This window comes from Mauremys mutica, chromosome 4, assembly GCF_020497125.1.
Source record: "Mauremys mutica isolate MM-2020 ecotype Southern chromosome 4, ASM2049712v1, whole genome shotgun sequence".
NCBI classification, from domain to species: Eukaryota; Metazoa; Chordata; order Testudines; family Geoemydidae; genus Mauremys; species Mauremys mutica.
Genome location: NC_059075.1, coordinates 18,790,548 through 18,818,333, shown reverse-complemented (window position 1 = coordinate 18,818,333; position 27,786 = coordinate 18,790,548). Strand labels below are relative to the sequence as shown.

General features: G+C 42.9%; 1 protein-coding gene across 1 annotated transcript; it reads left to right on the top strand.

The window, feature by feature from the left end:
- The first annotated feature begins 1,561 nt into the window (after nucleotides 1-1,561).
- On the top strand, nucleotides 1,562-27,459 carry C4H14orf180 (chromosome 4 C14orf180 homolog). The gene is made up of 6 exons (XM_045016104.1): nucleotides 1,562-1,695; nucleotides 10,610-10,710; nucleotides 11,755-11,914; nucleotides 15,756-15,879; nucleotides 19,207-19,233; nucleotides 26,049-27,459. The coding sequence occupies exons 3-6, from the start codon at nucleotides 11,897-11,899 to the stop codon at nucleotides 26,249-26,251; spliced, it is 372 nt and encodes a 123-aa protein (XP_044872039.1). The 5' UTR covers nucleotides 1,562-1,695; nucleotides 10,610-10,710; nucleotides 11,755-11,896; the 3' UTR covers nucleotides 26,252-27,459.
- Nucleotides 27,460-27,786: the final 327 nt, after the last annotated feature.

The following is a 27,786-nucleotide window of genomic DNA, read 5'->3' as shown; positions in this document are numbered from 1 at the left end:
GCACACCAGAGCTTTAGATGAAGGCAGCCAGATAAGTGGAAATTATTAATGGTTATTAATAATTATTAATTGTTATTGTTAATGCTACTGGCAATCTTTTCATGAGTCATCCTCCGCGAGCATTCTTGTGCCTCCTGTTACCTCATAATACCTGCCAGCACCCACAGTCCCCATGTCATTCTTCACTGGAATCTCTCTAATTGCTTCAAGCATTCCATAGCCACCCTGGGACACATGGCTCCACTTGCTTACCTGTCTTGGCAGCCTCTCCTCCCACCTATTCTATTTAGAAGTTCATGCTGGATATTTTACCTAATCGTTCCTTTTTTTCCCAAGCCCTCTGCATCTCCCAATGTTTAAATACTTGCAGTTGTGTTATTCATAGGCAGGCTGCAGCACCACTGCCCATTGCCCACAGGAGAAGCCTAGCGCCTTCAGAATCATTTCACTCGAAGTTGTTACGGTGTCATCAGCATCTGTCCTTTTAGAATGTCCATATTCCGATGGACGGGAAGCGGTGTGGTTTGCCCTACCTAGCTGTAAACCCAGCTACACATGACACAAGGCTGAAAGTTAGGGCGTTCTGTGCTGTACTTCATTTTTCTATCACAAACCAAGGATCTGAAACACAAATTAGGATGGTTTGGTTTTAAAATCCTACAAAGCAGAAATAGATTGAAATCAAACACTGCTGTATCTCCATCTATAACAATGGAATTGCAACAAGGACGCATTTGGGCCCATTCGCTGAACCACGGTTACTCAACTGAGATTCATCCCTGTCACCAAAACTCAGATACTTTGGGCAAGAGTCTCAGTTGATATAAAGTGGCACTGGTCCCTTTAATTGTATTCAAGAATGGCTTTATTCACACCAGATCACTTTCATCCCAGGTGTAACTCCTGACTCCTAGGAAGTCAATAAATATTACCCCAGGGAGGAATTTGGTCCATTTTCTCTTTCTTTATACCAAATGGTTTATTCAAACGGCAAAAGTGCTAGCACAGGCCTATACACCAATGTGGCACTAAAATCATACTTTCACTTCCCAGTGGCAAATAAGCAAATTATATTGCTTTATTTCCAATCTATTCTACAAATTATTAAACATATTGACTGCAGTTTCAGGCTTTTAGACGGAGAAGAAAAAGAATCCGTTTTTATTACCTTATTACCCTTTTATTTAATCAAGTAATAAAACTACTCAACTGTGTGGTGAAATCTAGATTACAATTTGCCTTTACTTCCTGAAATCACATAGATAAATGCTCCAGTAGTTAACTACGTTGTATTTGCAGTAAGTGTTTTGGTCTGCTATCAGATTCTGTTAGGTGGCACATAGATTCCTGCCTTGCAGCTAGCATCATTTCAGGAGGTATTTTGAAAGATCTTCCAATTATGGCTTCGCTTTTCTCTCACAGCAATTAAAGTCCCTTATTTTAATTTCATTGGAAACTGTAGTGTTTTAGACCTTGCCCATGCAGCTGAATGCTCATCTCTGGATCTTATTTCCAGTCCTCATAAGGCCTGGGTTTGATGACCTAGTCTGATTACAGGATCTTTGACAGCTTTAAAGAAATTTGCACAAAGGAAGGAGACAGCTGCTGTTCTGATGAAGGATTTTTCTGAGCAGGCCTCCCAAGCTAGACGTGCCACTATGAGATGCTGCCTCCACTTTTCATCATGAGCAACAGGTATGTCTAAACAGATTTTGTATTCTTGCCTGCATGGGTCATTGCAATGAACATCTTGCTCTTAAAGCTGCTTAACTTGGATCTGTAAAATGCTGTAGCTTCTTAGTTTATTATTCGGTATTATTCAGTCTTCTATTAACACCAAAGGCCACCTCCTCAACTGGTGTCACTCAGCATAGCTCCTTTAGTTTATAGATTCTCCAGGGAAGGAACTGTCTTTATCTGTGTTTATACTGCACCCAGTGCTGTAGGGTCTCAATCTCTATCAGGTCTTATGGACACTAACATATTATTGTTTTCTTTGTAAAAAACTGTTTTGAGGGTTTATTAATCTGTCTGAAATAATGTGTAAAATCCAGCCTTTAAATTGCAGTTTGCAGTGTTGATGGTAGCAATAGGGTTAATAATATTTCAGATCCCCAGTGTCACACTTTGTACAGAAAAATAAGTCTGAGCAGTTTAGCAACGTGTGTTGTTGGAAAGTTGCCTGTCATGATCACGGTGCCATTTCCAGACACAATAACTATCCTCCATTTGCCTGTAATCAGAACGCCCCACCATCCAATTGCTATTCTTACTCAAATGCTAAGAGTTTGGAATAAAGGGGGTTTGTGAGGGCTCATAAATACAGGAATATTATTTTAAAATGCATCTCAGACGATTTACTTGGTATATTTTTGGCATAACTAAAGCAAAGATTTCAATAGTGGGGGGTTTGTTTACATGTGGGTTTTTCTCTAGTTTGTCTTCTAATCGATAGTTACTTATTACCAAAACACTCAGGCAGTAGGATATACCCCTAGGAACATAAGCTTAGCTACAGAGATCTTGTGCTGGGTGCATCTGAGAGGTGGAAGGGAACTTGGTCTTCAGATACCTTTCCACTCCACTGATCTTGGGGCCACCAGAGGTCAACATTAGCTCTTGTGTAACTAAGAGCAACCAAAGGGCTGCTTTACGGCATCCCAGTTGGGGCAGTTCCTTTTGCTGGCTGAGGATCGAACAAAACGCCATGCACTCTGGCTCCACCCCTTTCTTGTCTTGCCTTGCCCTCTCCTGCTCCTGCCACAATGCCTTCCTACCCCAACTCTTGGCAAACAGAAGCATGTGGAATAAAGCCAGATGTGTCCTTTATACTAGGAGAACCCTCATCAGCCTTTTTTGGTCTCATTTAAGGTCCCTTTTCACCACTCCATGGCACTAAGGAATGATATCAGAGCCAGCGAGTTGGCCCCTAGTACTCTCTTGAGAGCATGGGCATGACCAACAGGGTGTGGTCGTCTTTTTGAGGCTGAGCATATGATCCAGTCAGAAACAAGTGTTGGGAGGAATGAATGCTGCTCCTTTTTGATGCAACAGTAAGGAGCACCGGGGCCCCACAGTCCTTTGAGCATCTTGCCTTTCACTGGCCTGGCAACTGCTAAGTCCTCCATTCAACCATTGCGGCTGCCCCCAAACTAGTCACTGCCTTCCCAGTGTCTGAAGAGCTGGTACAGTATTGGATCTGGGAGTCCTGTTCCTCCTACTCACTAGTTTCACTGCCCTCCCCCCCACCCGCCCGCCTGCTGAGAGCTCTTCCCGCACCCTAGCTAATGGAGACATCCAGCAGTCAAGGGAGACTTGCCCACCTCAAGAACCAAAAGTGGGGTCATTCCCCAATGGACCACCTAGCCCACAGCCAGCGCAGACCTACACCCCACATAACCCCACAGCCAGAGACAGCCGGACAACTTGCGTGCCCTTACCACTGCCAACAGAGTCTGCAGACAAGTCACCTGCCACCACTACTGCTGCTGTGAGAAACAGCTGTCAAGCTAGGGAGTCACCTAGAAGAGCCTCAGAGATGCTGGGGAGGGGGGAATAGGATGAGTGAAGAGGTACTGGGTTTGAAGGGGGGGGTACGTGTCCATCTAGAGGAGCAGCTGGATTTGGGAGGGAAAGAGTATGGAATTCATAGATTTAAGGAGGAAAGAGGAGAGTGTGGAACTGATGGATATTTTGAGTGTTGGGGGGGAAGGGGTATCTCAGCCAGGGAATGTTACGTGTATTGCTGAGATAGAAAGCTTTTGAGATAGCCCATTGTTAAAATGCTGGCAGCTGATCAGTGGTAATAACCATGTGAGAGGAGAGGAGCAAGGACAACTACTTTGGGGAGGCTCCGTAGTATAGCAAATGAAACAGCAGAGACACCCTTTAGCCACTTGGCACAAGAGTGCACCCTGTGCAGGGTTTCAGCATTGCAGTCAGTCACTTTCCATCATATTGCAGAAGATTTTAAAGAAAAGAAAATGAGGGATCGTGCCCATTGTCTGGAAAGTAACTTTCCACCTCACTTTTGGAACTGATCATATTTTGTCCATGAAAATATGTTGCAAGGAGTTCACTTGAATGTAGAGAGCCAAATTCTGCTCTCACACCCTCACTAATTTCCACTGACTTCAGGAGAATTGCCTGGGTGTAACTAAGAACAGCATTTGGCCCAACCCATGTGTGCAAATCGGTTTATTGCCAAATTAAGCAGATCGAATCAGTTACATCGACTAACATAGCAGGGGCTCAATCCTGCCAGTGTTACACACACAACTCCCTGCCTGTGGAGCACTCGCAGAATCGGACCCTCAGTGCATACTGTTAATTTGATCTCTTGAAAACATAGCCCAAAAGGGTTTCTTGACAGAAATTTATCTCGGTCAAACATAAGGTAACTCTCCTGGAAATCAGTCACGCAGGATCCCACAGGAACAGCTCTTTGCTTTGGAACAGCAGGTGTCCGTCAGGAAAGCTAACACGACTTCTTATCACTGAAAAGCGATGTCTTATTTCCCAGCATTGACATTAGCCATATGGCAGATGATAAAGTAGCACAAGAAAAATACATGTTTTCAGTTTCCAATGCTAGTGACTGTCTAGGCGGGAACAGAACAACACAGATGTTAGGGAGGCCCAGATTCACAGTTCTGGCAAAGTTGTGCTTGGCACAGGAGCAGGGTTTGGTGGAAAAAAGTGGTTTACATCACCTCTTCAGCTCCCTGATTCTGGGAGCTCTGTTGGGTTTCTTTGGCCCTTAGAGTGGCACAAACGGCACTCCAGTTTTTCCCTGGCTGCCCACTGCCCCAAGGGGCCATTCCAACAGCTGTGAGTAGGTGGAACACAGCAGTGCTCCAGCCTCATCTCATTTCTCTCAGAAATGCCCCCTGCATGATGGGGTATAACTAGGGTGACCAGACCGCAAATATGAAAAAATCAGGATGGGGGTGGGAGGTAATAAGAGCCTGTATAAGAAAAAGACTCCAAAATTGGGACTGTCCTATAAAATCGGGACATGTGGTCACCCTAGGTGTAACTGAGGGTGATAGACTGCAACAACGCCACCTACAGATTTCCCCTTGCCAAGGAATTCCGAGGTAGCCAGAGTGCTGCCACGGGGTCAGAGAACATCTGAGATTCTGTCCAAAAAACCCCTCTAGCCATATTAGCTCATCCTCTCCATCACACACCCAACGCAGTGCATTGCTGGTGTTTAGTCCAGTCTAGTTTTAAAGGGCATTAGCAGCATGGCTTCCACCATTCCCTAGAGGAGACTGCTCAAGAGTTTTATACATCTCACCGCCAGAAAGTGTTCCCTAATGTGGCTCCTAAAATTTCCCTTTCTTAATTTATTCTCATTGGGTAAAATGAAAAGTGAATGGGACTCATGCTCCTAAACCACATGGGCGATTTTGAAAATGTTCCCCATTACTCCTAGTTATTTCCCTCTGTGCCGCTCTGGTCGTCCCTCTCCGTCGTGGGGGGTAAGATTCTGATCTCAGTTACCACAGTGTAAATGCAGAAAAACTCTTGACTTTAATGGAATCACAGGAGTGTAAATCGGCCGTGAGTGAGGGCAGAACTTGGCTCATGGTCTGTACAGAGTTCAGATACGTGTAGATTGTTAACATGCACCTCACTCTTATGCATGTTATATGTATTTCACTCATTCCACCTTTTCTCAGACATCAATCCCTCCATTGCCCTCATCATTGTCTTACTCTTCTCTAACCTCTCTTCCACGAGGTGCTCAAACCTGAATGCCATGTTTCAGCATCAGCGCCATATAGAGAGTTATAGCATCAACTCAGTCCATGCTGTGATGTCTTTGACTATACAGCTGAAAATGCCATTGGCCTTTTTTATTTCTATATCACTTTGCAAATCTCACATCCAATTGGTTGTCCTCTATCATCTGTAGAATCTGTTTGGGCATTAATGGTTTCCACGTTTCTCAAATCCATGTAGGGCCTGATCCAAGGTCCTTGGAGGTCAATCAGAGTCCTTGGATTTCCACAGGATTTAGCTCAAGACCTTAATCCCTTTGTTTCAGATTATTTCCTGCAGCGATATTAATGTACATTTTAATTAAACTGAATTTCATGTGAGGAAATTAGTTTTATAAAACAAAGAATAAAAAGCAATTGCCACTCAACTTGAACTCCCTTAAAATAATACACTCCATCCATTCTAGTGTGTATTTACAGGAGTGTCGTATTTAAGGCACAGGAGGTCATTGTCCCACTCTACTTGGTGCTGGGAAGACCTCAGCTGGGAGCGCTGTGTCTAGTTGCGGGTGCCACACTTTAGGAAAGAGGTGGACAAATTGGCGAGAGTCCAGAGGAGAGCAACAAAACCTGACCCGTGTGGAAAGATTAAAAAACTGGGCATGTTTAGTCTTGAGAAAAGAAGACTAACGGCAGGGACCTGATAATAGTCTCCAAGTATGGTAAGGGCTGTTTATAAAGAGAACCGTGTACAGTGAAGGTAGGGCAAGAAGTAATGGGCTTAATCTGCAGCAAGGGAGATTTTAGGTTAGATGTTAGGGAAAAAATAAGGGTAGTTAAACTTTGGACTAGGCTTCCAAGGTAGGTTGTGGAATCCCCATCATTGGAGGTTTTTAAGAACAGATTAAACAGTTACCTGTCAGGGATGGTCTAAGTTTGCTTGGCCCTGCCTCAGCGCAGAGGGTTGGATTAGGTGACCTCTCAAGTCCCTTCCAGCCCTACATTTCTATGACAAGTATATTTGCAATTTCCAAGGTTTTTCTTTTCATGCTCTTTGTCTCCTCTTATTTTATCTCAAGTCAGCAAGATCATTCTGTTTAGTACGATTGCTGCTAGTACTACTGCAGTTAACAACAATCCAGGATTCTTTAAAGAGAGATTGCTTTAGCACTAAAATAACCCCTAATGTACACCAACTGAGAGATGAAAGGTCACTCTGAATGCCCTCTCCAGCCAGCTTTAAGCTCTGTTCAGCTGCAACATTCAGATCAGTAAGACTGACCGATATGGAAGCAATGAGCAGAGAGCCGATATTAGCATTTGGTTACTTGGTAACTCTTATTTAATCAATACATACTTTACATTTTAGATCCCAGTGGCAGGATAAACAGAATGGAGGGGAAAACATCGAGTGAAATAAATCTAATGGTTTATGGGACATTTTTATCTCAAAATGCACTGGGGGTCACAAATAAGAGGTTGATTATGATTCCAAAAGTTTAATTATCAAATAGATGTGCCAAAAACATTTTGTGGCTAAGAAAGTTTGTTTCAGTGGCACAGATATTCTAATATATATGTACTATACATCATCCTGAATACACAGTTTTACTATCTACCCAGAAAGAAGCATGAGCGAGAAGCGGTAATGGTAAGAAATGGAGTCAGATCAAACCCCTTTATATGTCAATTGAGTTACATCATGGATGAATTTGGCCCAGTCTCATCTAAAAAAGTAAAATTATTTCCTGCCAGATCCTAAAGGGGCATGTCAGGGCTTGACTGTGCTCCAGGCTGGCAGTACCACCTAATGGTGGTAACCCAAGGTGTGATGCCTAATAGCAAAAGTCCAAGGATCAATTTCTCTGGCCATTACAGCTCAAGGTAGCACTGCCTATGGTGAGAATCCAGAGGCCACTCCACCTAACGGCTACGGTTCAGGTGTAGCATCATCTACTTGTGAGAGTGGGGGTGAGTAGGGGAACCTGAACCTATCCTACTTCACCAGGTTCCAACCCAGGGCCCTTAGAAACAGTAGCCATCATCCAGGACTCAGGGCCTGATACCCCAAAGCACTCTCCCTGGGTCACTTCCTACCCTTGCTCCAGTGCCTCTGGCATCATCATGGAACAGACATGGGATCCTCGTGTATTCCCCTCTGATCTGTCCCCAGCATCTCTCCCGCTAGCCCTGGTGAGTCTCAGGGTTGGCCAGCTTGCAGTGGCTTTGCTATGAGGTTCGGTCCTGGTGGCCTGGAGCCTTGGCGGCTTCCCAGCAGGAGGCTGCTGCGCCCAACTGCTCTCCTCTGCTGTCAGCCCAGACTGATCTGAGTCACATCCTTTTAAATGCAGAGGTGAGGGGTGTGGCCCCTTGGGCTCAGAACAGCTGTTTAACCCTTGCCTCCCCAGTGTAGAGTTGGTAATACCCTGTTACAGGGCAAATTCTCCATTCTGAGCTGCAGTGTAGGCAGCCTACCCACAATGCATGGTCCTGTTGCATATTCTTCCCAGAATTTGCTCATAGGAGAGTTCCATTCAGAACGTGCAGTACGTGATTATAAATTAGCACTGTGGATCAAGGAGGAGAATTTTGCTTTAGAACTGCCTGGTGTATACAGTGCCAGAGCCAGAGTTGTGTCTTCATCAAGCAACTTCTACTGTATTGTACCAGATCTATAAGTATGTTTGATATTGCAATGTTTATTCTAATATTTGCAAACAGCAGCTGATAGACGCCTTCAGTGCATAGGTGAATTCCTACTGACATTGAAGGGAGTTGCAGATATGATCAAAGGACAGTACATAGCTCTGTGTCATCAATGAAAACTTTCACAGCAGATTAGTAATATGGAGCATGAAAAGTGCATGGCTCCCAGGCATGAGTATGAGTGACCCTCATGGATAGCAATAGAAATATTGTAGCATGTTTCTTTTCTTTCTATTTTCCTTTACTATGGACAATTGGCCTCATGATACAATGGGTCTGTAGGTATCAACAGAATTAAGAAATACATGATCTGAAATAAATGAAAGCTGAGGTCTTTCTGTGACGTTGGACTCACACTAACACAGTTTTAAATGTTATCAGACCATTGGTAATTGCATGGCTTCCATTACACTTTTTAAAAATAATCAAAACACTCCATGAAAATGCCTGCACCCTGAAACAACTGTCAAAAGAAACACTAATCTTCACCCTTCTTGTCACAAAAATTCCCCTTGTGAATGATTTTCACAGTAACATGATTTTTGCAGGACTTCCCTTCTGATAGATATTACAAGTAAGAGCTAGGCTGTATTCCATTGTGTGGGTGTCCTACTGTGTGGATATCTTTCAGCAGTGAATTTGTTTCTCCAGAGGCAAAAAGGGGATAGTACACCTTTCAGTGTTAATTATGTGCTCTGGGGAATTAATATTTTTCTGATGTATTACGTGACGGTGGAAAATCACACTTGACCATCACGAAAACTCATCTTGCGGCCTACAGCTGCATGGCTAAATTATTAATGGCATGTACACAGAACCACTAATGGTGGAATACTGAACGAAGGATCGGTTGACACTCAGGAAGTTGGAGGAGATATGGAAGACTCCCTTCTAATTAATCACCTTTCTGTTTTGTTATACTGATCTGCAGCTTCCAGTTACAACTGTACCCCTTGCTGTATGCTATTACGTGATTTTGTTTTCAGATTGTTCAAGATAAAGTTACTTCATTATTAATATATATGCACTGTGCATGTACATAAATATTGTATATGTACGTGTGTGTAAACCTATTGGAAGTGTTAATAGTTAAGATAAACTAAGTCCATTATCGCAATGTGTGACTATTTCTATGACCCTATTTGCAATAAAACCAGATTCAATGATATGAGAAAATTGCTAGGTTTCGAAATAATTGAACCAGGCCAGATGAATCCCCACAAAGGCATCATTTACAAAGTACTTTGCTTGTCTAAAATATTTATTCCTGCTGGAGGAAATGGAAAAAGAGTTCATACCGTTACACTGCTATCCTCTGAGCGTAAAATTGTTTTATTGTGTTATGTTTATTTCCTAGACATCTTCCATTGGGATATTGCAGGAAAGTATTGTATGTGCAATCAGTCCTTTTGTGTAGGCCGTTCATGTTTATTCACTGGGAAGTCGATCATGAGGGTTTGGGGTTGTTGGTTTTTTTTCATGTTTTTCTGCTGACACCTAAATTCCCTTTTCTTGTAAAGACACATATTTGCATACACAATGCAAGCCCTTAAAGCCAGCATTTGCCAACACAGTGCTCTCTGCGATGCCATAGTTTTCCCCTCTGTTTAAGATAGGAAATAGTCATGGTAACTTGTGGAGGATGTGTTGGCTTTAATGATTACAACTTCACTATAGAAATTGGCCTAAGTCCTCAACCACTGGCTAACAATATTTTTGTTTGGTTTTAAAAACATGGTTAGTTTTTGACCGTTGAATACTTGCAACAAACGGCTTGCAGCAATCTACAGACATAGAATTAGTCCCAGAAATTATCCATTGTTTACATATGAATAATGATATGTTTACAAAAATCACTATCTGTTCATAGACAATTAGCAAAGTGAAAAAGAGATGAAATTCATCAGACAAATTATTCGTTAGTAATTATTTGTCCAGCTTTACTTCTGATATATGTTGAGTGAAATGAGATCACCGCTTTGATAGGAAATAACTTAAAATAGGACGATGAGGTTGGAGAAGACACTCCAGACCTTTACAGAGTAATCTATCTCAGTATGGTAACACTCACTTCTTCTCTTAGTATCACCTTAAACGTTCACTGCAGTTATTTTCGTGAAATCCTTCATATCGTACATTAAACTGTTTGATTCTTAATGTATATGCGATTTTAGGTGACTAATCTGCAATCAAAAACACTTCGCGGGAATGGATCAGTCGCTGTTATGAAGTTTGAGCTTATAGCATTTTTTCATGCTGGAATGTGAGGGCTGAGGTAAGCACTGCTTATTCAAACATTTACAACTATTGCTGTCCATGTTATAAGCATCTAAAGGTGAATAGTTAAAGTGGCAATTTTAAATGATCCTTTCTTAGAGCTGATTGGCAATTTTGCAACCATACTATTTTTTTTTGATGGACAATGGCTTTTCAAGTAAATTGTTGCTTTATTGTTGCCAATAAAATTTCTTTTTGTTAAAATTGAAGGCGGGGGGGTCAAACTGGTTATTGCTTTTTCATTTTTTGAGAACATTAAAACCTTTTCCTCCCAACCTAAAACTGTCAGTTTTCATTTACTGAAAACCAAAAAATGTTTAGTTTTAACCTTTTTGAAGACACCCCCCACACACAAAAAAATCAAAAACAAATTTTGTAAATAATGAAAAGAGTTTTGTTTTCACTGAATTTTTTGATGGGGAAAGAAATCATTACCCACAGTTCTAATGTCTACGGCTAGATTGCGGCTTGACCTATGCAGCTGTGCACGAGAATAAGCTGGAATAGAAGATACCCCACCCTTACACATCTACATGGGCTACATTAGTATAGGGGTATAGAGGTAAGAGAGGATATTCCCCTGCTTATTACCATCCTGGGGCAGGTGGGTGGGGAATGGGTGGCTATTTGGCTCCACCTCCGTACTTGCTGAGCAGAGTAGCTTAGTCAGCATATGGGTGCTGGTATAGACCAGCAGCAAATTACTATCTGTTTGGGGCAAGGAGGAACCAAGGAAGGAATTGTGATGTAGTACTTCTGGGACAATGCAGCTTATGCACCCTTCCTTGTTCAGGGCGGTGCCTCAAGTCAGACCCTAGCCATATGGCTTCATACTGATTTGGGCATCTGTTAAAATTTCATGTAAAAATCCTACATACTAGATCCTCAGATGTGCTGAGGGCCTCCAGGGAGCTCCTGGGTAACTTCATCTCCCAGGGAAGTCCCTGGTAATTGAGGGCCCTTGAACCAGGAAGCCCTCAGCAACCTGCCTGCATAGGGTCTTATATGAACAGTTATAAGAAAGAAATTTCCCCCCCTAAAGAATGTGTTGACACAGCGCAGTTGAGGACTTCCAGACACAGTGAAATCCTTGCAAGAGGCATCAGAGAGTGGATTGCCAGAGTTTTAGAAGCCCGGCAGCTGTTAGCCTGTTGCAGCATGAGGAAGAGTCTTCGGTCTCTCCAATGCACAGGAAAGAGAAGGTAAGGGGAATATCTGAGTTACTTCAAACTGCTCTATTTACATGCAGCTTACAGTGGAGAATCCCAGTTTATCAAAAACTAGCTGCCATCCTAATCTGAATGCTGCTTTCCTGTCTGCAAGTGAAAAGCAAAGTTCATTACACTGTCATGCTTTTAGCCCACGGTTTATAGTTATATGAATGGTGCAGACATTTGGCAGGTCCTCAGCTGGTGCATGTCAACAGAGCTTTATCTTCAGTGAAAAATGTGAACACCAGCCCTAGCCTCAGCACAGATTTCTTCCCCTGGTATGTCGGCTCATTCACGCTGGCCAGTACATTGGATGGAGAGGGCCAAGACTCTGCCCATTCCCCACCCTTGCCTGCTACAATGTGCAAGAAGGCGAGTAGCGGCTCCACAGAGGCTGCTCTTCTCCCAGTTGGTGAGGTGGGTAACAAGAGGACAACATATGCCCCATTCTCCCCTGTTGAGATTCGTTATCAAACCAGTGTAACTGAGAGCAGAACTAAGCCCACTCATCCCACTCGGTAATACATTTGCCCCATGTTTAAGGAGCATTTGTGGGGATTTCACCAAGTCCTGTGGAAGAGCAGAAAAGCAGACTAGGTAGGCATGCCATCATGGATAAATAGCCCCGGGAAAACAAAACACTAAGCTTTGCTTATGCTATTTATGCAGTAAAACAATAAAATATCATATTTCAATGATCAGCACTGGGGCTTTTGATGGAAAAATGTATATTTAATTATGACTGGCCTTCACTGTTTGACAAGGGGCTGTTAAAGCCCCTTTGAGAGTGAATCACATCTCTTCCCAACTAAAATTCTATCAATGATTTTATTATAATATCTGTAGAAAATTCTAATGTTAAAATCCCACTTTATTACGATAATAATGGAATGTGTAAAGTGAGGCCATAACTGTATTGGAGAGAGATATATGTGATCCCACTACAGCTATATCATTTCCTGATGACTTTCGCCCACATATTATCAACAGAAGGAAGAATAAGAGCTGAGCTATTTGCAAGAGTTTGAGATTGGGAATGGTTTCTAAAAAGAAAGCCCAAAATGATCATAGAAATGCAACAATCATTATGAAAAACACAGCCTCATTTACATGCATGGATGTAGAAACATTTGTCTGTGATCTAATCCATCTAACTCCTTTCCCCTTAGCAGAAAAACCTCACTTTTCAGTTGCCTATCCAATAATATCACTAAAGTAGAATTGTTGGATATGTCCATACTTATCTTAAATTAACTTATTACCTACTCCAGCCACTTTTCCTGCATGTCTATTCACTTGCTGGTGGTGCTCTTGGAGAACATGCAATGAAGCAGAAGGGCAGTGAGTTTAAAACTGATAAAAGGAAATACTTTTTCATATTCATATCTAGTCAGTGGAACTCATTGCTGTGATAGATCTCTGAGGCCATTTGCTCAGCAAGATTCCAGAGAAAGGACTGGATATTTATACAGTCACCAAGAACATGCACAGTTATAATAGAAAAGATTGTGGGGAAAAAACTTCAAGAATTTTGGAAAATACATATGAGCCTTCATGCTTCAGGACTTAAGTCAGTCTGACAAATGAAGGGTAGGAAGAAAACTATTGGAACAACTTACCTCGAGATGATGTGGAGTCTAGATCATTTGAAGTCTTTAAATCAAGTCTTGATACTTTTCTGAAAGAGAGGCTGTAGCTCAAATAGAAGTTATGGGCTTTGTGCAGGAATTGCTAGGCTCTATGGCCTGTGTTATGCAGGAGGAAGACCATTATGATCATCCAGTCTGACTGCCTGCATATCAGGCTTGTTCCTTCTGGTCTTAACATTTATGAATCTGTGAGATTTTCCCCTATGTGAAGATTATTCCTACTGCTGGATTTCTTGGATCTTCTTTAGAAGCATCCTGTAGTGGCCACTGTCACAGTCAGGCTATTGAACTAGATGGACCGCTAGTCTGATCTGATATGGTGATTCCTATGAGAAGGATCTTCTCTAGGTAACACTTCTACATTTTATCTTTAGCCCATTCAGATCATGACCCCTTATTTTATTATTCCCTCCCCATAATGTGAATAGGACTTTTCCCTAGATCCTGGTATGATCCAAGGATAGATTCATGTCCAGAATGATAAATGAGCACCCTGGTGTCCAATCCTGAGGTCCTATCATAGACCTTACTCAAGTATTAATTCCGCACAAGTCCTCCTGACATCACAGGGAATTAAATATGCACTTAAGTGCTTTGCTGAATCAAGACCTGAGTTAGGCCTGATTAAAGACTTGGTGGCAAGATTTGGTGGCAAGTTTATAGCCCTTTTTCCCTCCTTTCTAGCCCCAAAAAGAATCATTCCACATGAACATTGTTCCCCTGATTTGTGCAGTTTGGACAGGGATGCTGAACTCTACCCATATATGTTCACACATACAGAGTTTGTCTTTTTCCATTTGTTGATATGGGATTTTGATTGAAGTGTAAGCCAGTGAAGCCTGGTGATATACATGTCCCCTCTACTTTGGGAGACAGAGTTAGCTGGGAGGGCAGTTGGCACAGCCCTGCACATGATGTAGTATGTCTGCAGCCTGATACGTGTGTGTGGTTGGGTGGGTGAGAGGCATTTGATCTGTGTGAATGGGCAGAAGGAACAGGCAGTAAGGAGTAGAAAGATTAAACTAGGGAAAGAAGAGGGGATAGAACAGAGTGAGTTGATGGGGATGAAAGGAACATAAGATGGAGAGGCCAAAGTGATGAAACAGGAGAGGGAGGTTACAACAGTGGAAACAGCATCAACCAATATTAATTTTTATTAGTGTTACCATAGACCCTAAGAGCCCTAGTCATAGACCAGGACCCCATTGTGGTAGGCGCTACCTTCACCGTGCCCAGCAGGTTGTCCAGGGAGGGAGGATGGACACCTGTGAGCAGATATATTTATCCTCATCACTGGATTTCGATCACAAAGTAATAATGTAGCAGGGAAAACTCCCATCACCACAGTTAGGCCTTGTCAAAATATAGAATGGTACGTCTGCTTTGCCCACTTTCACTGGGTGCATGTGTGCAGTGCACAGTTCTTAACTCATCTGCCTGGGACTCACTTATAGACTTTGATCACATCATGATAAAGTTCATTTTTAAGAGGAAACTGGGATTTTTTATTTTATTTTGTTTGTCGTTTGCCCGCAGGATCCATAATAATCTGATTCTATGATCTAAGATTGAATGTTGTTTTCAAGCAAAAGTGAGAAAGACAATATAAGTATATCTAAGTTTTAAGAAGCATATGAGTTACCATAACATACACATCAGGATGATACACAAACATGAGACTAGTGTGTCATACCAGTCACTACAATGATATGTGCTCATCCACCATGGAACTGCTTAACTTGGAAGAATAGTTTGGAAGACATCCCTATAATATTTGATATCGTGTTTGTGTTTTTCTATCCTATTAGGACTATGCCGCTTTTTTAAGCGCCACGTACTTTCAGATTAAGAAAAATCCCTTTTTGAATTAAATCAGTTTGTTCCAAAAATAACAATTCTTGCATTTTTATGTTTTAACCAAGTTCTGTTCTGTCATGCCTTCTGGTGATGACAAGTTCTAGTGAACTCCAGATCTATGACTCTGAAAGGAAGCACAGCGTTACTTCACTGTAAATACTGCAATGATCTGAGTGTCAACAATGTTGCAACAAGTGTGTTTCAGATCATGTCTTTTGAAGGACACCATACAAATACTATATAACCAAAGCAAGTTCAAAGCTTTCATTCAAAAGGCATTACTCCAGTTTGAACAATGGCATTTTGTGCTTTGATCAATTATCTAGACGAATTGTAGTAAATGTCCGCCTTCGATACTGAGAAAAAGGCCACCCGTGAACCAAGCTGTGAGTGAAAAGCGAAAAGCAGAGAGAAGGGTTCGATTTCGTGAGCCAGAGATCACTGGATATGGTATGTTTAAGATATTTAAACTATTTATACTCTCCCAAGAGTGGCATTCTCTTTCCAGTGTTTCCACATCTTTTCAGATCCCCCTCCTCTCCAATGTCTGTTACCACAATTCATTGTGTTATCTGTGTAAATCGGGCCAGTTTCTTGGGGTACAATCCTTCAGCTCAGTCTTCAGCACAGGTGGCTGTGATCCACCTTTCTGCCTTCCCTAGTGGCAAAATAGGCCCTGGCACAAGTTAAAACAACCACACAGCTATTTTCACTGACCTCCTGGAACAGTCCCCTAAAGGAGCATTCTAACAGCTCATGATTGACAGAGCAATAGGTTCTGGTCATGTCCCTTTTCACCCCATCTCATCCCATCCCAGAACACCCCCTCTGTGGACCAGGGATGGAGGTGGTGGCTCTTTAGGACAGATTTATGTGCTGTTTATGTCACTCTGAAGCAAAAGGGATTTAGCCAGGGACTTCAATGGACTTTGGCCAGGATCACGTTATCTGTGGGCCTTTCTAGTCATTCAGAATTTGGCACATGAAAGGATCCAGTAAGTTGACCCTAAATTCTGTGGATGTCTGCTTGCATGCTTACCACCACATGTCTGAGGAGAAATTATTCTTCCCCGTCTCACTCCCAGCATTTATGTCCATATCAACAGTAACAAGTGCAAGAATCTCTCTCTAGTGCAAGTTGGGAGATGTGGAATGGAATTATAAAGGATCTGATTCTCCTCTCATTTAGAACCATAGAACCACAGGCTTAGAAGGGACCAGAAAGGTCACCCAGTCTAACCCCCTGCCAAAATGCAGGGTTTGTTGTGTCTAAAGACAGATGGCTCTCCAACCTCCTTTTGAAAACCTCCAATGAAGGGCCTTCCACAAACTCCCTAGGCAGTCTGTTCCATTGTCTTACTGTTCTTAAAGTTAGGAAGTTTTCCCTGAGATTTAATCTAAATCTGCTATGCTGTAGTTTGAATCCATTGCCTCTTGTTCTGCCATCTGTGACAAGAGAAAACTGTTTTCCATTTTTATGGCAGCATTTCAAGTATCTGAAGACCACTATCATGTTCCCCCTTAATCTCCTCTTTTCAAAAGTAAACATATCCAGTTCTTTCAGCCTTTGTTTGTATAGCTTGCATTCCATCCCTTTGATCATCTTTGTCACTCGCCTCTGGATCATTTCCAGTTTCTCTACATCCTTTCTATACATTGGTGAGCAAAACTGAACACATTATTCCAGCTGAGGCCTAACCCATGCCGAGTAGAATGGTACTGTCACCTCCTGTGACTTGCATGCTATGCCTCTATTAATACAACCTAAAACTACATTTGCTTTTTTTTCCCAACGTTATCTCATTGCAGACTCATGTTGAGGTTGTAATCCACCACAACTCCCAGATGTGCTGCTGTTAAACCAGCTTTCCCTCATTCTGTATTTGTGCATTTGTTTTTTTCTTCCCTAAGTGTAGCACCTTATATTTGTCTTTGTTGAATTTCATTTTGTTGTCCATAGCCCAGTTCTCCAATTTATCAAGATTCCTCTGAATTTTAGCTCCATCCTCTAAAGTGTTGGCAACTCCCCCAGCTTTGTGTCATGTGCAGATTTGATCAGTTTGCTCTCTCTATCTACATCCAAGTAATTAATAATGATATTAAACAACACTGGACTCAAAACAGATCCCTGTGGAGCCCCACTTGAGACCTCCCTCCAATCTGACATCATTCCATTAATAGTTACTCTTTGTTTGCAATTGCTTAACCAATTATGTGTCCACTTAATGGAAGTTCTGACAAGCCGGCATTTCTCCAGCTTACTTATCAGAATGTCATGTGGAACTGTGTCAAAAGTCTTGCTGAAGTCCAGGTATATTATGTCCACCACTTCCCCCTGTCCACCAAACCAGTTGCCCTATCGAAGGAAATCAAGCTGGCTTGGCATGATTTGTTGTTGGTAAATCAATACTGGCTGCTAGTAATTATCCTTTCATCACCCAAGTATTCACAAATTGAATATTTTCTACATGCTGTAGTAGCTTCCCAGATATCAAAACTAGGCTGACTGATCTATAGTTCCCCAGCTCCTCCTTTCCCTTTCTCCTTTTTTAAAGATGGACACTACATTAGCCCTTCTCCAGTCCTCCAGGACCTCTCCTGTCATCCATGAATTTGTAAATATTATTGCTTATGCTGGTTTCCACTGAATCCTAGAAATGTAGGACTAGAAGGAACCTCAAGAGGTTATCTAGTCCAGGGGTTCTCAAACTGGGGGTCGGGACCCCTCAGGGGGGAGTCGCAAGATGATTACATGGAGGGTCGCGAGCTGTCAGCCTCCACCCCAAATCCTGCTTTGCCTCCAGCATTTATAATGGTGTTAAATATATTTAAAGTGTTTTTAATTTATAGGGGGGGGTCGCACTCCGAAGCTTGCTATGTGAAAGGGGTCACCAGTACAAAAGTTTGAGAACCGCTGATTCTAGTCTGTCCTCCCTGCTCTGAGGCAGGATTAGGTATACCTAGCCCATCCCTGACAGGTGTTTGTTTATTCTGTTCTGTCAGGGATTCCACAACCTCCTAGGTAACCTGGTCCAGGGCTTAACTATCCCTATTGTTGGAAGGTTTTCCCTGATATCTAACCTAAATCTCCCTTGCTGCAAACTATCCCATCGTATTACTCCTGACTCACAATGAAGTGTAATTGAGAGGAGAACCAGCCCCAGGTTTTTTTAAGACATGAAAAATTCCCAGTCTTTCGCTTCAAGAGCCATAACTAATTTTCTTTATTGCAAACAGCCTGTGATTAAGCCTCCCTTGCTGTTTGTCCATACAGTGCTATTAATACAATTCAGTTAGAGGCTGGTAAGCAAAAGCTTGTTGGCGCCACTGACATTTTTCCATTCGCTGTATTTTCATGCTGGGTTGTACTCGAGCTCTCCTTGCCAAATAGGCACCATTCCGGGGTATTGTTAGATGAGGAATCCATGTTACAATAGTGTTTGTTTTAAACTTAACTTCCTACCTCAGCCTGCTGGTCTGTCTCATTCTCATGCTGGAAATTATTCAGATGAGGCGTTCCTTCTTGGCAACAGCTACGAAACCTCTCTTCCCAATCACAACAGCAGCAGTCGCTGGTTCTTACATTCCTGCTCCATCACTGTCTGTTTTCCATTTCTTCCTGAAATGCTTCTACCTTTTCACACTTGCCGTTTTTAGGTAGCAACTTTCACTTAGTGGGCCAGAGGGCCCAGATTCTCATCAGGCCTCCTAGCTCCTATTTCACTCTGCTAGGCAGCCTTTGTTAGCGTGTAAGAACATTTTCATTCTCTTTTCTAGACATTTCCTGCTGGGACTACAGAGTTGGTAAGTTGAAGTTTTACATTATAACTGTGGGCCATCCCTGGCACTACCCTGAGATTGCCTACCTGCTGCTGCGATTAATTGTGCAGCGATACTCCATGAATAGGAATTGTTTCATGCTGTCAGTGTTTTTGTGTGTGCATGAAGCACAATATGTGATCAGTTCTGCTCCAGTATTTTAAACCAACAGAAGGTAAGACAAATAGAGGAAACAAGAATTCAGTCCCTGGAGCCATGTTTAATTTAAACATAATTAATACATTTTATGGCAATAAAATGGGTCCAGGTTTTTCACGGAGATAGGGAAAGTGAAGCCCCCGTAAGCTAAGCTGACGTTCTCTCGGCTGACTTCTACCCGTGGTGAATATGCAGTTCATTAACACAGTGGTGATGTGGAGGAAATAATTAAAATAATCTGTTTTCTCTTCTTGTGTGTGCAAGAATATTCAAGGCAAACAAAAGTTGCAGAAACACTCCAGGAAATCTGTGTGCAAGTGTTATTGACTATATTACAGGAAGATCTGGAGGCCCTCCCAAAACCAAGACTGGGACTAGGGTTGCTAGGAGTCTGGTTTTCGATCAGAACACCTGGTCAAAAAGGGACCCTGGTGGCTCCTGTCAGCACTGCAGACTGGGCCAATAAAAGTCTTATTGGCGGGACTGGCAGACTCCCTACCCGGCTCCGTGTGGCTCCCCGGAAGCGGTGACATGCCCCTCAGCTCCAAGGCGGAGGGATGGCCTGGGGGGCTTTATGTGCTGCCCCTGTCCTGAGTGCAAGCTCTGCAGCTCCCATTGGCCAGGAACCACAGCCAATGGGAGCTGTGTCTATGGGCGGAGGCAGCGAGCATGCACCACACAGAGCCGCCTGGCCGCGCCTCCACCTAGGAGCCGGAGGGACATGTCACTGGTTCCAGGAAGCCCCCCAAGGTAAGTGCCGCCCACACCCCCTCCCAGACCCCAACTCCTTGCCCCCAGGCCCGAACCCCCTCCTGCACCCTAAACCCCTCATCCCTGGTCCCACTCCAGAGCCTGCATCCCAGCTGGAGCCTGCATCCCCCCTCGCCATCCCAAGCTCCTGCCCCAGCCCTGAGCTCCCTCCCATACCCAAACTCCCTCTCGGAGCCCGCACCCACATCCCTGGTCCCGCCCCAGAGCCTGCACCCCCAGCCAGAACCCACATCACCTCGCACATCCCACCCCCCTGCTCCAGGTCTGAGCCCCCTCCTGCACCCCAACCTCCTGCCTCAGCCCCCTCTCACACTCTGAACCCCTCATTTCTGGCCCCACCCCGGAGCCCACACCCCCTCCTGCAGCCCAAGCCCCTGTCCCAGTCTGGTGAAAATGAGTGAGGGAGGGAGGGGGAGAGCCAGCAACAGAAGGAGGGGGGATGGAGCGACTAGGGGCAGGGCCTCAGAGAAGGGATGGGGCAGGGGGTTGAAATGGGGAAGAGGGCAGGGCAAGGATGTTCAGTTTTGTGCAATTAGAAAGTTGGCAACCCTCACTGGGACCCACTGTGCCAGGTGCTGTACACATACCTAGTTAAAGATCTTCCTGTTCTGAAGAGCCCATGGTCTAAATAGACAAGTTAGAAAAAAGGGAGAAGAAAGGATTAGTATCCCCATTTTACAGATGAGGACCTGAGACTCATCGACATGCTGCATCAGATCCTCAGCTGGTCTAAATCAGCTGAGCTGGTTACGAGTGATTTGCCCCCAGTCACGCAGAACATCTGTATCAAAGCCAGGAATTGAATCCTGAGCTCCTGTGAGCCAGTCTTGTACCTCTATCAGAGACCAGCTGCCTCTTTATTATTTGTAACAAACAGTTCAGCTAATGGGGTTAACGGAGCCGTGTGGAGGACGGAAGTTCCACTACACAAAGGATTTTTCAATTTTGAAATCTGGCTTGGTTACAAATTGCAGTGAAAACTGAAAATTACATAATTCTCCATGAAGGAAAATTCCAGAAAAAAAAATTCATTCTGAGTTGTTCGAAATGTTGTGTTTCAACAAACTCAGAGTGTCTAGTTGTCAAATCCCACTTTAAACTTCTTCTGTTGTATAGATGATAATAATACAAAATAAACTGTTTTGAAATGAGAATTTAATTTCAAAACAAAAAATTGAAACATTTCATTCAAAAAGGACTTTCTTTTTTCATTTTTAACCACAAAATTCTGGAAAAATGTATCTATTTTCACCAAGCTTTTTGATTTAAACTGAACTACATATGCTGATGGAAAATAACTCCTTTGAAGTTTCACCAACCAGTTGAAGAATTTAGCCCTTTTTTCTGTTTCCAAATTAGACATGAGCAGACTGATTTTTTAAAAGAATTTATTTGCAATTGTACAACAAACATCGTTAAGCCTGAAGGTTGTTTTCAATTATCAGAATTCACTTCCACTATACCTGTGCACTGTTCATTATTCATAGGATCTGATTGTTGATCTCAGGCTGGTGGTGGTTATTCCCAGCTACAGAAGACATACCAGCGCTAGCTCTAATCGAGCTACCATGCTACAAATAGAGTGAACGGCAGGAAAGGCTAGCTGACCTGAGTACATGCCTAGCATCTCAGACAGGGGCGTAGCCCTTCCCACTTCACATGTCCCTGTAGCAATGCTTTATTCTTAGCACACTAGTTCAAGCACATGGGTATGCCTCCTTGAGTGGGGAATTACTCCCCGAGCTCAAAGTACAGACATATCCTCAACTGTAATTTTTTCTGTTCCCTCATTGAAACTTTATAAGCAGGGAGTGAGCATTTCCACCATGAATGGGGACTAACGAATATCTACATTTATATCTGAAGTGTGAATCCCTTGTAAACCATGCAGAGAGCAACGTTTGTGTGATTTATAAACCCTCTGCAAGAATGTCAGAGGAGAGGGAATAAAAAGGCCTGAATCAAAATGTGATTCTCAATTCACACGATCAGTTCCCAAATCATTTTCACTACTATAAGACTAACTGTGACCTTTTTATTGAAGTCTGTCACCCAGTTAAGAACGAGGAACAATATCAGGTGATTCAAGAGACAAATCACACATTGGAAATATCGAACAGCACATAGTTTCACTGGAAAGAGCTGGTGAGCAATCCACAGGCTAAAATACGTTCACATAAACCTTCTGTAGAATAATTCCAAACAACAGACAAATTAATAAAAATCGAAGCCTATTCACAGATAATCTGCAAGCAGAAAGAAGGGCTACATTCAAATGAAGAAATTATTTGCTGCAAATAATTCACCCAACTCTATTATAGAGCATCGATTTGGCTTCTGGTGAGCTTTCAAATGATTGCTATTAACATTCTACCTTCTCCCCGCACACTTTTTGATACATTATTATGTGCTTGTTGCTTGATTTTATGACTTTTACCTTCCTTTATGTACATCTGTATGACAGCTTAATTGACTGCTATGTATTCCAGGGTTGGTAATAGAAGCTAATTTAAATACGCTACAGCTAATGTCAGTCCTTTACCCATAACAATACACACCACATCTTTATCTTCTTATTGATTATGTGCATATGCCAGGCAAATAGTTGCACACTCTCGCTTTTTATTCAGGCATGAATTTGGTTTTCGAGAGCACATTTAATACTTGGAGTGCTTTATAAAATAATACTGACTGCAATGACCATGCAGACCAACAGAACACCCATTACGCTCTCAGAAATAGCTCACATATGCTGTTTAGGGGTAAAAGATGGATGGTTTGTGGCTAAACACAAGCCTGGGAATTAAGAGAGTGGAAATATATCACAGGTTTCCTGTGTGAGTAGATTGCCACAGCTCTTATTTGGCTGGGCAAGGAAAGGAGAGGGAGTCTGGTGCAGCTGTTGTTGTGGTAGGATATGGGGTGCGGCTGCAGAGGCAGAAAGGGGTCACCTTTGATAGTGAAGGATGGGGCTCTGGGCTGCAGGGATACAACCAGGTGAGCGGCAGGCTGCAGTGGTCACCAGGCCCTGATTTCTGTCATTAGAATGCTGTAATCTTTAAATAAACCTAATTTAGTTGCTACATATAAGCTTTTGTAATTTCAGTGCAGAGAACAAGACAGGAATAACATGCCCTCTGGCTTACTCCATTGCTCAGACTACGACTCCGGCTGCAATGAGGAGAGCCCCGTACTCCCTGTCATTGGTAAATGATCAGGGGAGTCAGGGAAAGGGATGGGAAGTAGCAAGACAGCCCCCACAACCTGCCATCCACAGTAGATGACCAGACACACAGGGAGTAATGAGCTGTTCCAGGAGAGGGTATGAAGTAACTTACTCCTACCCCAGAGCAGTGGGGAGGAGCTGGGAAGTACCCTACGCATTGCCCCTTACTCAAAGAAGACTGTATGGTTAGAGTCTAGCTCTAATCCTGGTGTGCCTGTTTCTTTGCCTGTATCATGAGGCTGACCCTTCTCTGATCCACTGGGGCATTGCAAGTCTCAGCTTGTCAGGCAGGGAGAGTTTACCCAGATGCCCACCATAGAAATGCCGACATGTAGAATAGTAACAATCCTTGCATTCAAGGTAGCTGCACCAAATTACACCAGCTGAGGATCTGCCACCTAACGTCAACACCTGTGATACCACCCAACAGAACTGGCCAGATCCCCCTCTTGTTCTGATCTACTTTAAATCACTGCCCATGTCTGTGTTCTCAGCTTCCTTTTACTGCTGAGAACCTTCCCCCATACACAGCATGACCTGCATACGCTGCACTGACCCATGCTGCAGCAGGGAGCATGCACAATTCCTTCCCACGTTGTTGTGCTGCTCTCTAGAATCATAGAACCATATGGTTAGAAAGGACTGCAAGGGTCGTAATGCCAAAATCCAGGATTCAGTGTGTCTAAACCATCCCAGACAGATGGTTATCCAGCCTCCTTTTGAAAGCCTCCAGTGAAGGAGCTGCTTCTTCTCTAGCTAGTTTGTTCCATTGTCCCACTCTTTTTACAGATGGGCAGTTTTTCCCGGAGATTTAACCTAAATCGGCTATGCTGTAGTTTGAACCCATATTGTCCTGCCCTCTGTGGCAAGAGAGAACAACTTTTCTCCATCCTTTTTATGGCAGCCTATTCCTCCAGGTGGGATACAGCGCAGGAGCACAGTGCAAATCTATTGCACAGGTGTCTTAAGCAATGAGAAGCACCTATCCTCAGAAGTCGGGGAACTCTAGACACTTGATGCCAGATTCTAGCCCTTTGACTAGTGGTGCAAAGTTGCTGTAGTGCCAGCTTAACTGGCCAGTGTAGAATTCCTTCTATCTGGGTGTATCTTCCAGTGGGATAGGAATGCTGTAATGCCACCTTTCTCTTATTAGCCCCCAATTGGTTGGAAGGAAGGCAATTATGCCCAATGGCCCCCAACTGGTTGGATGGAAGGGGGTTATGCCCCCATTAGTTCCTGAGCTGTCATCATGGTAGTGATAGGATACACCATGGAAAAGTTATGGGTGAGGTTAAACTTCATTGAAACTGGTGGGTGTCACTCAGGATAAGTGTACAAAACAAATGAGCTCCTTTTTGGAACCAGAAACTGGAAACAACAGAACCACCCAGAACACAGCCACATGGCAAGGCTTGAGTAGAAGTTGAACTATGTGACCCCAAGGAGTTTGCCTGGGGACTGATATAGCAAATGTAGGTGCTGGGGCAGTGATTGGTGGCTTGTGTGCCTGTGTAAGAGAGAAACACCATATACCAGACATAGAGAAGGAGAAGAAACCCAGGGGGACAGCAGAACAAGCACTAGGGATGTGGCCCTGAGAAAGGGGTGAGAGAGCTTTTTGGGCAGAGTGCTGTAGAAAAGAGGCTTAGAACTAGAAGCAAAGAAATTATCTCCTGCTGTGTTCAGGGAAACTGGACTTCGTATATTCGTAAATAAACAGGATTGCCCCAAAGAAATATCTGGTTTCATCATCAATTTCTCATCTTAGTGGAAACAACCGGCAGGACCCTAAAAACTGGCTAACTTCTCGCATCATGACGGGGTAACAGAAAGATTCACTAAAGGTGCATTCTCATATCTAAATATCTATTTGCCCCTGTTATTCTTGACCAGACCCTTTGAGAACGTTGCAATGGCATAACCCGGCTATAATAGACAGCAGAATGGCACCCAAGCTGTAAAATGTAGCCCAATGATTTCGTAGTATGCCTGACCCCATGATCTGAAATGCCTCAGATTATTTTTACAAGCAAGAAGAAATGTTTACAATATATTCCTTTTTATGATTAAGCACAGTGAACATTCCAGTGTGATTAGCAAGTTTAACATTGAGAGACAGACTGGCCCCGTGAAAGCATTGTAAATGCACTGCTCAGTTGACACATCCTCATCTCCTTCTTATTTTAATTAGCAAGACCTGTAACAAGTTAATGTTACAGGGAAAAGGCAAGTAATCTACTTCCTCTCTCTTTATGGAACATTTGTGAGCATTAAATAATTAGTCGTGGTTGCTTAATATTCTCTAGTATTTAACCTAGTGTTTTGCTTAAATGTATAAAAAATAATTGCTGTGAGGAAATTTGAGAACATGCATTAACTATGGTAATCCTGTTCTTATTGTAGATAATTAAACCCTTGTAATGCTCCATTAGATTACATCTTTTATATTCAGTAGCCTCTGTAGGGAGGTGTGACTCGCTGCCATTTAACTGATGCATATAGAAGCACTCACAACCAGAGCACTGCTTAACCTGCTGTTTCCAGAAAACCAGGACAAAGGCAGCAGTGGGGGGTCAAATTTGGGAGCTGTTGCAGACAACACTAAAATAATGCTTCTTTCTTTTCTCTCCCCAACCTCTCCCAGCACATGACAGGCCATCAGCTGGATTGCCCTTGTTCCTGTGGATTTCGCTTTGTTTAGTGCTGATCCTGGCTGTGAGTCTGTACTACAGCAGCGTGAAGCAGAATTTCAAAGTCTTGGAAGAATTTCAATCCCAGCTCGTTATCTTCTTTCTTCAGATAAGACGGGTTGCTTTGAAATGCTGGACTTGGTTTATGAGGCAATAACGGTGTCACACGTGTGGAATTGTGCATGGCCCAAGACAAAGATCTTAGCAGATAACATCTAAATGTATATTGCAGCACAAGGCTGACAGCCCACTCAACCCAAACACCAGAGAATGCGCCAGCCTTCCCTTTGAAGACTAACTGAGCTGACCCTGTCGTGTACACACCTTTTCCTGTAGCCACTTGTCTTCCATTTCTTTTATTATTATTGTATATATTACACTAACACCTAAAGGTTGCAACCAAAATCAGAGCTCCATTGTCCTAGGCAATACATAAACATCTGGTAAGAGATAGTCCCTGCCTCCAGAGTTTATAAACTGAAGAAACAAGAAAAAGCAAAGGAACAGAAACACACAGATTAATTGATTCAATCAAGGTCACATAGGTAGATAATACCAGGAACTAAACCCAGGTCAATCAAGTCTCAGGTCACAAGACCATCATTCTGCTCTTTTTGCTACTGCAATGTGTGCAAGCATTACTTCTTGTGTTCAAAGGCTCTGCAATGCTGTATTTTACACATATGTGAAATGATTGTGAGTAAAACCTTGGCAGATGGTGTTCTCATTTCCCCTCCAGCTTTCTCCTATGTGGGCAAAAGATAGCTCTTGGAAATGTTTCACCGGGCTCCCAGGCATGGAAGAGAGCACGCAAACTCATTTAAACAGGCTATGGTTATTTGCTTAATATCACACATAACAGAATTGAATCCCAGGTTAATTATCAAGTCAGGAGTTTAATCCTATGAGTTTGATTCAGTCCGTAAATCTCATGAGCCAAGTTTACATGGTTTGTGACATCAACAAACTTCTTCAATTCACTTACAGCTTGTATTCAGTCAGGGGGCCACGTATTCATTCCATGCATGCTCAACTATAGTTTAAGGCTTTCCATAATGCTACAATTGAGTGTTTATGAAGGTGGCAAGGATAAAGCTCCATTGTTTTAGGAGCCCCCCCTCCCATTAATAGCCTACAGTAAAGATATTTCTGAAGGGGATCATTTTAACAATGATAGTGCAATAAATGCTGAATCCCTCTTGTATGTGTCAAAGTGGACCCCAATGCGTCTATCCAAGTGTTTCTCAAAGAGGGCCAACAAATTCATCTGGCCTGTGAGCACTAGCTTCCTGGACTTTATTTTCTCTATAGGCATAAATAGCAACATCCTTTTTTACCAGGCCTTCTTTTCATGTAAAATTAAAAGAAAATATTTTGACAAAGTGCTCTACTGTATTCAGAAAGATAAAGACTACCTGAGAGTCTGCAACAGAAGAAAATACCCTGTGAAGAAGATGGAAGACAATGCTTGCAAGATCCCAAAGTCCCCTGTCATGACAACCCACAAAACATTGTGCATACTATTGTTGATTGATAAAGAATATTCTATATTGCACTGAGGGGCAACAGCACATCATCTTGCAGGCAACTTAAAGTAGGCAAAGAATTAAATAGGAACAGGGAGAAGCAACCTTTTCTCCTAAGGAATGCATGCCTCGTCTCAACTGAAAATGGATGAAACCAACTACAGTA